The sequence below is a fragment of the Daucus carota genome, chromosome 2 (genome assembly GCF_001625215.2).
Source record: "Daucus carota subsp. sativus chromosome 2, DH1 v3.0, whole genome shotgun sequence".
Classification (NCBI taxonomy): Eukaryota; Viridiplantae; Streptophyta; class Magnoliopsida; order Apiales; family Apiaceae; genus Daucus; species Daucus carota.
In genome coordinates this window covers 50092285-50107773 of record NC_030382.2, presented here as the reverse complement: position 1 = coordinate 50107773, position 15489 = coordinate 50092285, and the positions used below count along the sequence as shown (strand labels likewise).

At 34.9% G+C, this 15489-nt stretch overlaps 1 protein-coding gene and 6 non-coding genes across 7 annotated transcripts; 6 read left to right on the top strand and 1 right to left on the bottom strand.

Moving 5' to 3' along the window:
• Positions 1 to 48: 48 nt before the first annotated feature.
• On the top strand, positions 49 to 4795 carry LOC108209072 (argininosuccinate synthase, chloroplastic). Its single transcript, XM_017379799.2, has 10 exons — positions 49 to 280; positions 413 to 456; positions 558 to 645; positions 1456 to 1579; positions 2038 to 2086; positions 2292 to 2474; positions 2978 to 3052; positions 3155 to 3340; positions 3860 to 3948; positions 4076 to 4795. The coding sequence occupies exons 1-10, from the start codon at positions 214 to 216 to the stop codon at positions 4626 to 4628; spliced, it is 1458 nt and encodes a 485-aa protein (XP_017235288.1). The 5' UTR covers positions 49 to 213; the 3' UTR covers positions 4629 to 4795.
• A 315-nt stretch (positions 4796 to 5110) lies between these two features.
• On the bottom strand, positions 5111 to 5266 carry LOC135151024 (U12 minor spliceosomal RNA). The gene has a single exon (XR_010289474.1). It is a non-coding gene; the product is annotated as a U12 minor spliceosomal RNA (small nuclear RNA).
• Positions 5267 to 7550: 2284 nt separating this feature from the next.
• On the top strand, positions 7551 to 7663 carry LOC135151032 (U5 spliceosomal RNA). The gene has a single exon (XR_010289482.1). It is a non-coding gene; the product is annotated as a U5 spliceosomal RNA (small nuclear RNA).
• A 2587-nt stretch (positions 7664 to 10250) lies between these two features.
• On the top strand, positions 10251 to 10410 carry LOC135151011 (U1 spliceosomal RNA). Its single transcript, XR_010289462.1, has one exon. It is a non-coding gene; the product is annotated as a U1 spliceosomal RNA (small nuclear RNA).
• A 211-nt stretch (positions 10411 to 10621) lies between these two features.
• Positions 10622 to 10817, top strand: LOC135151019 (U2 spliceosomal RNA). Its single transcript, XR_010289470.1, has one exon. It is a non-coding gene; the product is annotated as a U2 spliceosomal RNA (small nuclear RNA).
• A 1119-nt stretch (positions 10818 to 11936) lies between these two features.
• On the top strand, positions 11937 to 12093 carry LOC108208309 (U4 spliceosomal RNA). The gene has a single exon (XR_001804286.2). It is a non-coding gene; the product is annotated as a U4 spliceosomal RNA (small nuclear RNA).
• A 2344-nt stretch (positions 12094 to 14437) lies between these two features.
• LOC135151004 (small nucleolar RNA U3) lies at positions 14438 to 14651 on the top strand. The gene has a single exon (XR_010289457.1). It is a non-coding gene; the product is annotated as a small nucleolar RNA U3 (small nucleolar RNA).
• The last annotated feature ends 838 nt before the right edge of the window (positions 14652 to 15489 follow it).

Here is a 15489-nt window from a genome sequence, read left to right as displayed (position 1 = left end):
AAAGAACTCGTTGAAAAGCAATCAGCCCATATCTATTGGGCCTGGGTCACAAAGCGGACAAAATTAACATGGAAAGTTAAGTTCAACGTTAACATTAAATCCACGCGCGACTAGTTAAAACTTAAAACCCTAGCTTTGTCCACTTTATCAACTTGCACACTTGATTTTCTTACAGACACTGATAAAAGGTCCCGGCACTGAAACAGGAGAGAAATGGCTCAGTTACAAGCCCTGTCGTCTTGTTCATCTCTCAAGCTTCTTGCCTCTCAACCCAGACGAGGTATTTTTACCTCTTTATTCATCTAAATTAATTAATTTCATTTATGTTGTCTTGCTCGATATTAGAATAAGGGTGTCTTGTAATTGGGATAATTTTAAGTCTTGAGTAATGGGTTTTTTTTTTGGCTTGCAGAATTGTCCTGTCGTGGTGACAAGAAGCTATCTTTGTTCCAAGAGGTCGTTCTTGTGTTGTTTGTAGAAATGCATACTTGTGTTTGTGTAGAAATGTAGAATGTATTGTAATTTTAAGGGCTCTGATGTTGAATTTATTGTGGCAGTTGGGCGGAAAAGTGAGTGAGTTTCGGGGGAATGTTAATGTTTCCGGCAGCACTACCAAAACTCATACTCTCTCGTGCAACCGGCAAAGTACCCTCTCATTAACTTTCTTCGCCATTTTTATGTTTCTTATGTGCTGCTTGTTTTGAGTCTGCTGGATGATAATTTAATGCAACTATATAGGCGATTGTATATCTGCTTTGTTCCTCACTTTTGTTCGCGAGCAGTTGTTTTGAGTTTATCCATATTTTTTCCGTCCAAGTTATAACTTGGCTTGATAAAAAATGGCAAATTATTTGTAATTTATCTTGATTTCCATTTCATATATCACGCAATAGCAATAACAGTGAATCAGGAAAGATGAACAGAAGTGTAGTAAAAATGTTGCAGCTTATATACAAAGCTAAGTCGTTTCACCTAACTATTCATAAACTTCCATGTCGTTCATGAGCTTAAAATATATTTAGCTGTAAATATTGGGAGTTAATCTTAGGTTTGAGCATGCCAGCATAAAATGGAATTTCCGGTATAAAGGTTTTTGTATTGGGATCTCTTTTTGGGCAAAAGAAATATATATTGTAAATTAGGCATCTTCCATAATCATTAGGTAACTTACTAGTGTTTCCCAGAAATAAACTGTTTTATTCTCTTGTCAGGGATTGTGCATAGATAGGTTTGCATTATTGCAATTTCTATAAGATACATGGAATTTCAGTATATATATTTACATCACACACACACGCGCGCGCGCACACACACACAGATATATATTATTTACTATTATCCTAGGGGATTTTGTGGTATATGTATTTGCTTGTGATGGATATTTCTACCTCGTCCTATGTTACATACCTGACAAACCGTTGGGTTAATCATATAGTTGTTTCTTAATCTATTCAGGCATTCAAGCTGTTTTGACTAGTGATAAAGAGACAGAGACAAAACCACTGCGTGGAAAATTGAATAAAGTGGTTCTTGCATATAGTGGTGGCCTTGATACTTCAGTTATTGTGCCTTGGTTAAGGTACATATTCTCCCTTTATCTGTAATGGTTTGTCTCTTTAAACATACTTCCCAGCTGTCCCAAGCTGGATATTACTCTACTGATGTCTGTGTAATGTTTGGAGTTATAGACACAGTGTTTCTCAGTAAATAAAAAAGAAAAGAATGTCCAGCAGTAGTACATATGCAAGTAGCTTGCCTATGGGAGGCGGTTTGGGTGCAGGCGTTGCTACTGAGATAGGCGCAGTTAACATGGTAGTATTGCATGATTTGCTGGACCATTAACTTAAGAATAGGAGTTATGCATCAATATCGTTGAGAATAGACCGTAATAAGTAGCAATTGGTTTCTAGGTTATGCAGTTAACATTTCAATGTCCACTACTTGTTTACAGCTGTATTTAGTTCCCACGGTGCACTTGTATGCTATTATTTAATGTTGTACTGTATAAAGCTAATGACAGTGTTTTATGCACTGCAGGGAAAATTATGGTTGTGAGGTCGTTTGCTTTACTGCAGATGTCGGACAAGTAAGATACAAGTTTAATCAAGTATTCTGGCTTTTTTGAGTCTCTGGAAATCTGAAATATATAATATTAATTCATGTTAAAATCCAAAAGGAGAGATAAAGTGGAAATACTTTAAAGTACAAGTTGCCCTACTTATGTGTCTACTTTAGCCCCTGAAACCTCTACTTTTCTTAAAATTTCACGTTTCGTTGACCGCTTTATATAGGGCATCAAGGAACTGGAAGGTTTGGAAGCAAAGGCCAAGGCGAGTGGGGCTTGTCAGTTAGTGGTAAAGGATTTGCAAGAAGAATTTGTGAGAGATTATGTATTTCCCTGCTTGCGTGCTGGTGCAGTCTATGAACGGAAGTACTTGTTAGGAACTTCGATGGCTCGTCCAGTAATTGCCAAGGTCAAGTACTAAAAGTAGTTATCTCTGATGACAAAGTATTACTATCCATTATCGTTTTAGTAGTTTTGTTTACAACATTGTTAAATGTCCTCATTTAGATGTGCACTTCTCAAAGATGCGCTTATGTGCAGTGAGAAGTGTTGCTTGTAATACTAGTTATATACGTGCCCTTTCACTCTTTCAGGGCATTGTTTGCACTGGCCTTAGATTTAACCTAATTTTTGTTTTGAACATTCTCCTATGGCCAGGCACATAGTCTAAATAATTAGTTACTGTTCTGCTCCCATCTTCTAAATAAACTTGTGAGCGTTCCCCTTGGAGCTCGCCATAATAAGAATATTTTTCTAAACCTTTGCTCCCTTTTTGAGCATGTGTAGCAAATCTCTTTTTTTTTTCTGGACTTTTATAATTTGCTGTTGTCTTCTATTGGTATTATTCTCTCCCTTATATTTTTACACTATAGTTTTAGTTGCGCACTCAGCTTGTTTACTTTATGTTGACAGGCTATGGTTGATGTGGCCCGAGAGGTTGGAGCTGATGCTGTTTCTCATGGATGCACAGGAAAGGGAAATGATCAGGCATGCTTTAAAATTATGTTCTGTTGGTCTTTGTAATTATAATGTTACGATGCAGTTCATTTAAGGTTGCCTATTAAATTCTTCTGCATTTGTCTTATATAGGTGCGTTTTGAGCTCACTTTCTTTGCTCTAAATCCTGAACTCAGTGTTGTGGCTCCTTGGAGGGAATGGGACATACAAGGCAGAGAAGATGCTATAGAATATGCAAAGAAACACAATGTGCCTGTCCCAGTGACAAAGAAATCCATTTACAGCAGAGACAGGAACCTGTGGCATCTCAGTCATGAGGTAATGATAGTAGTGCTTAGATTTGGAGTCACAATGCCATTTTAACGAAGTAAAAGTATAAAGTAATGGTGGGCCCTATTCTGGTAATTGTATTATGCCTCCCTCTCCAGCTTTGGGGTGATGAATCCTTTAATGGTTGCTAGTTGCAAAGAAGTAATGAAGCAATTCAGCATCAATTGACTTATAATTGAGAGAGATATGTTTTCATTCGGTCACTAATGAAGAAAGTTCTATAAAGTAGCCAATTTGTACATGATTCAATACATGAGCTATACTGGGGTTGACTTAGAAATTTGGCTAACTTTTATTATTCAAGGAGCCATACATGGTAACAAAGAAATTCACAGACACCATGTTAATCTGTTGCTGGGCTGTAGCTTATTTGTGTAAAACCAATGTTTAATAGAAATATATTTTATCTGTTGAAGAAAATTCTTTTAGAATAAAATATTTAATTTAAAAATGATGCTCATTTCCAAAACCAAACTGATGATGAACCTTTGTGGTGTGATGTTGAAGGGAGACATTTTGGAAGATCCAGCGAATGAGCCAAAGAAGGACATGTACATGATGAGTGTTGATCCAGAAGATGCGCCCAATCAACCTGAGTAAGTTTCTTATACAGGCCCCAAAGGTCTACCTGAATAAGTTTCCTATATTGGCCCAAAAATTCTTCTTATTTATTTTTTAATTGTGCGACACTGATCCGAATTTGCTTCACCTACAATCACACAGATATATAAAAATTGGTATCGTTTCGGGACTCCCTGTCTCACTTAATGGAGAAGATCTTTCCCCTGCATCTTTGCTTTCCAAGTTGAATGACATAGGAGGGAAACATGGAATTGGTCGTATAGACATGGTTGAAAATAGGCTTGTTGGTATGAAAAGTCGTGGAGTTTATGAGACGCCAGGCGGAACCATTCTCTCTGCTGCTGTTCGAGAACTTGAGTCTCTAACACTCGATCGTGAATCAATGCAATTCAAAGACATGGCTGCACTCAAATATGCTGAGCTAGTGTATGCTGGGAGATGGTTCGACCCTCTCCGTGAGTCTCTGGATAAGTTTATGGAGGAGATTACAGCAACAACCACCGGATCAGTGACGCTTAAGTTGTACAAAGGATCAGTAAGTGTAACAGGCCGGACAAGTCCATACAGTCTTTACAGGGAAGACATTTCGTCGTTTGAGAGTGGGAATATCTATGATCAGGCTGATGCTGCTGGTTTCATAAAACTTTATGGCCTGCCAATGAAGGTCCGCGCCATGCTTGAGAAGGGTATTTAATTTTGTCATTTCATGGTATGAGTTTAGTAGCGGTGATGATGATGACTCTTTCATGCTCCTAAAGTTTCTCTCCTTTTACCTTTGTAATTTGTAGAATTGAATAACCTGGCAACTCATGTTGAATAATTGTGCAATTATAAATGCAACCCCCGTCTTTCCAACAACCATATTAGTTGTGCAATTATTATGTGTGTTTCCTCGGGATCAACTCAAAAGTACTTGCAGAGGAATTTTAGAAATTATACCTGCCAATCCAAGATCCTTGTTGTTTGCCTCCATTATTATAATTTGAAATATCAATGTCTCAAATAAAACGATCTAAAAGTTGACCCTAAATAAAATGATCGATGAAATATCACTTGTTGCACTAAATAATATTTTGAAAATGATTGTCCGTTGAGACTATTTTTTCCAAGTTGATTATTTTGATGACTAATTGTGTTTTCTATAGAAATTTTGTAACTAAGATTTAGTGGGCTATTGGGAGGCCCGCACAAGTGAGTTCTGCAAAGTAAGCAGCGTCAACACCTGGCCAGCCTATAACCCCTCCATAAATTCGTGCGCTCTTTCATTTTTAGATGCGCTGCGCCCGGTTCTCACCGTTCGCTTTGTTTTCCTTACTCATTAGTTTAAGGCAAATCTTTTTCCTAGCCATGCCACTTTTTCTTATAATATCCCTGGCCTCTACTACTTACAGAATTTACGATGTGGGAGCAAGTAAATGTGAAATACGCACCCGTTTCCTTTATTTCATTATTTGCTTCTTTCTTCTTTTCATCCCAATCTCGTACGCTTAAAATTCAGTTATCAATTTACAAATGACACTATCAAACCTTTGCCGCACATGCACGATGCTTGAATCTTGATGCAGGTGAAAATGAGGTATTTATGCATAGTCGAAGCCCTTTAAATTAATATATAGGTGATGAACTATCTTGATTAATAAAAAAAGTTCATGTTCCAAGTTGGGGCTTGTATTAAAATCTAAATATCCCTTTATCGTGATAATTAAAACACTTTCATATAAATTTATTATTAAATATTGATCCTATTACACAAAATGAAGTGTTCATCTTCCATCTGGACCTAACTTCACCTACATATAATTTGTCTTGAAAGCTTGTTTTCAAGAGATGCATCCACCTGAAACAAAAGGCCTTTTATTCAACAAGCTAAAATTCTCTCTTCTCAGAAAAACCCTAACCTCCTTTCTTTCTTCTTTTTTCAGCCGTCGACGGAAATTTCATCGATTTTCATCGATAAAAAGCTCCGAATCAGTTTAATTCTTTTGATATGTTCTCGTTTTCTCAATAATACTCTCTATTGGATCCGTTCCAAGATTTTAGATCTACTCGATTTTCAAGATTTCGATTTGATGCTAAATCAATTGAGATGGCTCCGTGACGAGTTAAACGATTCTGATTCAATTTTAGCCATAACCGTGATTATGTATATTTATATTATATCCGATAAGGTATGGATTGTGGGAATTGATCCCATGACAATTGTATGAGTTCAAAATCTTTTGTTTAGTGCTTTTAAATATATTTGTCTTATATATCCTTTGTAATTGGTTATATATTTAGTTATTTAATTTTATGATTCATTTTATAACTAGATTTACAAGACTTGTTGTTTATTTGATTTAACTATTATGCCCTTTTCGAGGGAGTGCCATAGTTGATGGCTCTTTGCTCGTGTATTGTGATTATGTTTGTCGTTTATTAACGATTGTGTCATTTTAAATGACTTTGAGGCTGTTTGGATTAAGGTTGGGATTGGAAATCGGGTATGGGAATGGGGCTTAACAGGAATGAGAATGATATGGAAACCCAAGGGGTGTGTAGGGTATGATTTAACCCCTTAAGAGGATGGGAGTTCCCATTCCATAGCACCAAATAGCTAATCCAAACATCATGCTTGGGATTGAGGTTCCGATTCCCGTTAACCGGGCTCATTGAACCAAACACCCTCTTTGTTTCGGTGCGTGGCATAATCTCTTGTGCTTGATTCTTTATTTTTTTTTGTCACAAGATATTTTCTCGTATAACGAATTGTATCAGAATACAAAGGCCGCTGCAAGGAGTTTCTTTCGTTCAAGAAAGTTTACCATCTAACCCTCGGACATGCAGATATGACCGGGGACACTTAAGCAATAAAACTTTAATGTTCGATAAGAAAACACCCATAAAAGGTCTTGTTTATTACCCATAAAAGGAAGAATGTATCAGTTTATGAAGTGATAAATTTCTCCGATACAAAATGTATCCTTTTAAGGGATTTCTAATGTTTTGACTTCAAACTCTCGTATTTATAAAGAACTATTAAAAATATTACCGGACAAAAAGATAACACACCAAAATTATTATATTTTCGAATTTTCTTGGGAAAAAAGAAATGTATTTGAGGGAAAAGATTAGACAAAAGGTTATTTATAACTTGTTCTCGTGTTCTTGAGATATGAATAAGAGAAAAGAAAATAAAAACATGAAAACTAAATTAGTATGTTCATTGTTGCAAGATCTTCATACTTTATAAAAATAACATTTTGAAATTAAATTATGTCATATTTTCACCTCCCTCATTTTTCCTTACAAAATTGAAAAATCTAAGATGTATGTGAGGAAAATAAATAAATATAAAAATAACAAAAAAATCAAAATAATTATATATTTTTCCGTTAAATTGTACTCGACAACACATTACATTCTCTATTTCTATGACTTCGAATTTCACCTCTCATAGTTGTATTTTTGAAAGTTAACTTTGAATTTATATTATAATGTCACAAAATAGAAGAATTAAATGCTGGGAAGATAGCACATCATAGAAGAATTAATCTACCCACATCAGAAAGATCAAAGAAGTAGACCAGCCTCCACTTGTATAATAAGGAGACTTCCCCGTAGTCCAAAGGCACGCAGCCATGTGATGAGCACAAAGCGAACTATTCTTTCGCCTTTTACTAAAGATTACCGTGTGCTCGTCACTCAGTGGCATACGCCTATTTTTGGAGGGTTTGTCCTTTTGGATCAACCCCTACAATTCTAATTCAATTTTATCGAGTCTCTGGAGGGCACCGGTGCGGTTATAAAATCCAAGCCTTGACCTGCTCATATCTTTTAGATGTTTATGGTGCAATCTTATAATTTGAGTTCTATCCCACATCGAGAATTAATCAGAGAGCATTGTGTAGAATTAGTATATATTTAAACTGCCTGTGGTAGTTTGAACTCATCCAGCTGTGTGATGTGATGAGCACCAATACTGTGGCGTAAAAGAACTGTTTTTGCTTATCAATGATTCGCACAAAGCGAATAATCGTTCGCTGCCTTTTATTCTGCGAATTATCGTTCGCTGCTTTCTTTTGCTTAAAGAATATTTTGTGCTTGATGAGCAAAAAGTGAACTGTTCGTTCGCCTCTCTTTCTTTTACTTCAAAAGTACTTTGTGCTCGTCGCATAGGTGGCTAATTTTAAATGAGGGTCGGTCCTTTGGACTGGCCTGAACAATTCTAGTTCAAGTTTTCCCTATCTATTCGGCCCGAACAATTTAGTTCAAGTTTTCCCTATCTATTCTTTAAATTTTGTCAAAGATAATGGTGCTTATAATCTTGTGTTTATATGCTACAAAAGTAAAATTCAGGACGTGTTTTTGAAGGAAGTAGATGCCCTCTATTGCAAAAAAAATAATTTTTGGTTTGGTTCAAGAACTTGCCTACTTTTTAAAGTAATAATTAATCATCTTCCCCCCCCCCGGAATCTAACGTAAAAATTGTTATTTCTCTAAAACATTATTGAATTTAGTTGTCATGAAGAGATTACCGAGTTTTAATATCTGATATGTGAGTCATTGGTCCACATGATATTAGATTTATTTTTTGAGAGAGAGTTTTGTCACAATAGCTTGCTATTGAGAGCTGCGCGAGTCGCCTAAATGTGCTTTGGCCTGGCTCACCCACCATATTTAGTCTATTTTCATGTATGATGCTTGGATATTATATGAACTTAGCCTGGACAAATGCTAGAAATTAAAAAAGCGTTTTGATCTAATTGCAATATTTTTCTATTAGAATGTTGGTTAGGGTGTACCTCGTGAAAGGATATTTTATAGAACGGGATGCATTGGGGATTCTTCTTTAAGGAATTGTTCAAAATCCCAGATCGCTTAACTTAAATGAAATATAGTGTAATAAATTCTGAGCTCCTATTTATGTGTTAGTCCGTCTGGGACATCTGATAGAATTGATACTACATAAAGAAGAGCAGCATGGTGATCGGCCAAATTGTCATGAAATGATATAGAGAACAGCGCCGGCCGAACGGGACCAAATTGTTTTCACACTTTCTATGTCCTCATTTTTTGGCTCTTTAGTCTTAGGGCCTGGTGCAGCAGAAGTGGCTTCTATTTCTGGCTTCTTTTTTTTTACCTGTTTGTGTAAATAAGTAGAAGCACTTTTAAGAAGCTGAGAATGCTAGCTAGCTTCTCTCTCAGAGCTTCTATTTCTTTTCCAAACACTTTATTAACTCTTTTACTTCTCATTTCTACTCCACTTCTTTAATTTAAACAAGAAGTCATTTCTTTTAAGCTAACCCAAACGGCCCCTTAATCTACCAGACAATAAAAATAAACCCTAATATTGTATGCTATAATCTTTTCTTTTAACCCTTTTTATGGCCTATTTTTTGGCAGGTTTTCTCGCGGCGGACTCATCTTTCTTTAGTCTTAGTCTACCAAACAAGAAAAAGAAACCTCAACCTTTAGAGCTGGATATCATCATGTTATAGAGGATCGTTTTTAACCTGATTTTTGGACCGTAGGTGGTTTTGCAGGAGTCTGACAGACTCTAATTTACTTTATACAGTGAATATTAATTAGTTTCTTGCAATTACAATGAATTTGAGTGTAACCATTCCTAGTATATTTCTTTTCTTTAGCTATGATCTATTTTAGGAGTTAATTTACGAGATATTATAGTAGACGGATGTATTGAATCTCAAGCGGAACCATTTATTCTAAAATGAAAACCATGCATTTAAAATATGATAGAATATACTAATATGGTTTCTTACATTTAAAATATGACAAATATAGTTTGAAGGTACGTTGAAATGTTTAGATATATCTTATGATACACATGCATTCATGAAGTAACCGTTTATTCTAAAAGAAAATCAAGTAGCTATGTGGTGAGCACAAAGCTGATTATTCTCTCGTCTTTTATTAAAGAATGTCGTGTGTTATTTTTGTATGTTTTTTTGCTAATTGTATTTGTACATATTACACTATAAATTAAAATTAAAATCTTAAAAATAAAGAAAAGCACCCGTTGCTATGTGATTGAATGTAATGTTATATTAATAAAAAGGTAGCATGTATAAGTGAATTATTATTATTTTTTGTTTGTAAGGATACTAAGTGAATTATTAAAAGTACAAGGAAACATGCGAAAACATAATTACAATAGCAAAATCAGATGGCATAAAATTCCAAACAAAACAAAGGAAATAATTATAAGATGCGCTTGGCTTTGGCGATTGTGAGAAACGTCCCACAACGATGTGAAAGTGTGACAAATACTTGTCCTGGGGTATTAAGATGGAGATGCTGCCAGCCTTGCAACATACTTACCTGGATGGGGTCAATGGGCGATCGAGAAGGCTCATGGCCTAGGTTAGTGACCTCCATTGCACTCAGGAGGGGTGCTCGCCTAAGGTCTACCCAAGTGGTGGAGCCTACATCATAATTTGTGACAGGGGGACTTGCGTTCGCGCAGTCCCCACAATTATAGTCTGAAGAAATATCCGTAAACAGAATATCAACTAGATAATGAATTATAGAGTTTGTGACTGTACCCACTTGTTTTCAAAACTAGAAAAGACTTTATTTGTATTTTTTAGATTTTAGATACACTAATTTATACCACATCGAGAGACTTAAGTTAGAAGTGCAAAGGCTGAGGTTTATAACCACAAGCACACAACAAGTCCTGGCATACCTTTCTCGGCCTTTTGGCTAAGATCAAGTGTAGTATCTGTTCTTATCAGTTTAATATCTGATATGTGGGCCATTGGCTCACACGATATTAAATTTATTTTTTGAGGGGAAAGTCCTGTCACAATAGCTTGCTAATGGGGGCTTCATGAGTCGCCTAAGCGTTGCACTACAACTTTGGCCTGGCTCACCCCACCAAATCTAGTTCTTAATATTATGTTCTCCTGGGTTGCATAAGCTTTTATGTTGTGAAGTGATACTTGATGTTAGACCATATGTGTAGTTAAAAAGGCTGAGGGTCAACAAAGCACATTTGCACTATAGTTTGGCCTGGCTCACCCCACCAAAACGAGCAATTTTACGTTATTTGTTTGTGCCTTGTGGTTGTGTTTGTTTCTCCGCAAAACTTTTAGAAGATTACATCATGATGACTGTACAATTTTGATAATTGCCTATGTATATAAATCGAACATGAAATATGAATCAAACTAATGGGTTCTCATGAGATAACTTGGTTACTTGTATCAATATATGATACCAAAAAAGAATAGCAAACAAAAAACAATTATAAGGAATTAGGCCAGGAACTGGACACCTCTGAAACGGAAAAATAATTTAACGACAAAAGCATTGCAGATGAATTCTTCTACGAGGAATTGTTCTTTTATTCTGCTTATCTTTGTAGCAATTTCATCCCAAGATAATTTCGAGATGTAGCAAAAGCAGAAAAAAAAAAAAAGTTCTGTGGAATTTTGTCGTGACAATATCAAATGTACAATATGAATATAAATTTTATAGTTTTCTTTTTTGAAGTGTGTTTGAATCATTAGATTTATTCGTGAAACTAAAATAGTTGTGTTTCAACTGACTAAGGCCTAAGTGTTTGAATCATTAGATTTATTCGTGAAACTAAAATAGTTGTGTTTCAACTGACTAAGGCCTAAGTGTGATATCAACTACTGTCTAAAACAAATGAACACTTGGTCATACAAAAGAATTCATTAAGAATGCCTCTTATTCTATTAAAAACCTGTTCAAGAGACACCGACCTCTCTACCCACCAAGAGAGGCTGAATAATGTAACTATACCTTGTCAAGATTTTTTCATGCAATAAAAAAGAACATTGTCAACTCGTCCTTTATGATTGACGTCTTCGTTAGGTTGTTGAGTTTACAAATCTGCAACTAATTGCAATCTTTTTCTATTTCTATTTTTGTAATAAATAAGAGCCAGTCATATGTACCACATCGCGTTGTTGCACGAAACGTGTGAAAAACATCAGCTTAAAAGAGGAACAAGGTCTTTGAAGAATGTATCTTTGCGCTTGGGGCAATGACGCAGCTAGTGAGGTACTAACCGAGGCGCGTCAATTGCTGGTTGAAAACTATTTCCAAACCCCCTCCTTGGCCTTGGTTCTGCCTTGTGCCATCGAGAATTTCTGGAAGGGCTCCCTCTAACACAGGGTAAAGCCCTATAAAACTAGTCTTTAAATATTTGTCACAAAAGAGCATACGCAGTATTTTAATAAATTCTTTACAATTTATAACAATTGAATCGAGGAAATGCATCGGAGAATTATACAGCAAAACACAGCCTAGTAGTTTGACGAAGAAACCAAATGAAAGAATACAGTGTACCGTCAGTTATTTTTATATTAGAACAAAACAATTTGTGGTTCAAGAACATGAAATAAAAACCAGCATCTTCCAGAATCTTAAATTGTCTAAACATGTTAGCACTAAACTCACGTCGTTCCATCGTGACTAAGAAGATAGCATCTTTATCATGAAAACATCTTTGAGATTTTCGCAACCTCATTCAAATAGTATGCATGGACTTATGACCGGTCTCAAGTTCGATTCAGTCTTATAATTTTATTGAATTTCGAATAATAATTTTTTTTTCTTATAATTTCTTAAATTTTGGATTGAAAATATAATTATAATTTAAAAAATCAAGTTCAAAGATTCCAAAAGATAATACAATTCTTTTTTTTATTTCTAAAGGTAATACAATTCTTTTCTTATTTAAGAATCCTAAAATGAATAGAATTATATTTATTTAAATTAATAATCATAGATAAAATACAATTTATATTTAATACTTGGAAAGTAATACGTACAATTTTTATTTTCGATTTAGTCTTATAATTTTCTTAAATTTCGAGTAGAAATAAGGGATTGTAAAGATAATAATCATTAAAAAAACTAATACCAATAAATTAGAACCATAAAAAAATTTAACTAATAAATAGCAATAATAAAATAAAAATAATTAATAAAATAAGATTATAAATTTTATAACTTTTGAAAATAAGAATTGTATTTTTTAATTATATTTGTTCAATAATTGTTATTTTGAATAAATATAATTCTACTTTTTTATGATTCTTAAATAGTTAAAAGAATTGTATTATCTTTGCAATGTTTTTATCTATACAATACTTGAACATGATTTTTAGATTATAATTCTATTTTTTATCCAAAATTTAAAAAAATTATAAGACCGAATCAATCAATTCTAGAGACATCACGTCACCGCCCTGCATCCTCTATTAAAATTGCGGTAGCATTAAGGTACATGAGTTTTTGTAACATGTACGATGATCTATTTAGTGGATTACTTATAATAAGAACTGTACTTCTTTAATAATTTGTATATTAATTTACAAACAAAAAATTAGGAAAAATTAAATGGAACCTGATTTGTATTACGTTTAGAACTTTTTTCTAGATTGTAGAGTATTATCTTTAGAATTTAATAAGAAAAGAGTCCTATTACCTCTAGAATTCTTGAACCTGATTTTCTGAATTATACTTATATTTTCTCTCCGAAATTTAAGAAAAATCAGAAGACTGAATCAAACAATTCTAGAGACGCCCGCATCCTCCTTTATATATATATATTGATGATTATGAATTATGCTCCCCCTCCTAACGTGAAAATTGTTATTCCTGTAAAATGCTATTGAATTTAGTTGTCATGAAGAGATTACCGAGTGATATCTTTTCCAGTCATGTAGTCTCTTGCTAACAAAGATGCAGAAGAGTTCTGAAGATCAGCCTTTTATTGAAAAGATGCCAAGAATGCTCCGTGCTGTCCAGGGTGCCATCATGTGGAAAGAACTGATATGCCCTGACAACCTAGTGAAGAATCCAATCTGATTAGTTTACAAATGTAACTGAATGATAGAATACCATCATCACAACAAATATAACCACTATTTACAAGTTGATCTAGTAAAGCAACCAGGTTTTTGTTGCTCTGAGAATGCTTAGATTATTTTTATGCTTAATCTAATATTCTCCATCCCCCCCGAAGCGACCATACGAGAATGCGGCAGGTGGATATAGTAATTTGTCTTCATCTGAGGTTAAACAACAGTTTTTGCAGGGGTATTCTACCAGAATATCTCCACCAATTCAAAGTATAGTTTCCTTCTTCTTTTTTTGAAGTCATTTGTTCAGTAAAAAACAACCCCCAGGGAATGCAATGACCTTCCAGTTATAAAGCTGAACAAAAAGCCCAAGCCTTGCCAGCTAGAAATGTTACAAATTTCTTTTAAAAGTATATGCACTGGTGCAGGCACTTTAAAATGTTAATTTGGTTTTGGAAACACTTATTATATAATATTATCCAATCTACCAACCTATGTTCTCAGACATTTCATATTTTATTGGTGAAGACACTTTTTGGAAAATTGCACATTTAGTTATGTTGGGGACCATAGCTGGAAGTTTAATCAAAATCTACCACATCGCGATAGAATGCCTAAACTAGCTTCTTCTTAAAGAGGTTGAATACCTGTATTTGCCACGACCTTACTTGAACAGGATCAGTTCTATAGGATCGTACCTCTGTGTCCTTGATTTCTAAGGAGGCAGGTTACCAAGTCTGGTGGATGAACTAGGACTGCTTGACCAGAGCGTGATTAACAGCTCTTTCTGGTGTTGCACCATTAAGAGCAGTAGAGGATCGTTCTCAGCTTGGTTTCCTAGCTGGGGTGGTCAAGCAGTTGTCTGACAGACCAAATATTTTTTTTTTTGGTTTTGTTTTTCTGCCGGATACTGGACAAGTAAATGAGAAATAAGTGTTTTCACAGTATTGTACCTGGAGTTGCATAGTTTTGTTTTTCTGCCGGATACTGGACAAGTAAATGAGAAATAAGTGTTTTCACAATATTGTACCTGGAGTTGCATAGTTTTGTTTTTCTGCCGGATACTGACAAGTAAATGAGAAATAAGTGTTTTCACAGTATTGTACCTGGAGTTGCATACTCATCAGCAATTCTCTTTGCTGTAACATTGAATATGAATTCTCTATGAAGATTTAATTCTACGGAAATATTTATGGAAGACGGAGATGCTGAAACTCAAGCATATCAAGTCAATCGCGTAAATTCAAACTTATTAAAAGAAGTTGAAATTAAATAAAGAGTTTCATACTTATGTTCTAGTCAGACATACCGCCCAATAAAATACTTCAGTACCTTGTGCATATGTGGTATGTTCTCTCGGTCTCTAGAGGCACATACGCCCTGTGCACCAGTCAATGACATTAAGTTAGCTTTACTTAGTACTTAGTAGGTTGGAGGCTGAATGTAACAATGTGCCCAAAAAAGAAGAAGCTGTGCAACTAGTCATTGTTTGCTGTCAAAATCCATGTTCCGACTATTTATACAAGATGAAACAGACCATTGCTCGACTGCAGACAGAAAACTATGATTTCATTATTCGCCAATCGCCAGGGATGAATAATTATCTAATTTTTTTGGATTATATTAAGGGTCAAGTGAAGTTGTGTTGGTGTCCTCATAAAGGTAGATACTGGCAACCCCAAATCCAGGATTACATTCATCTTCTTGTTA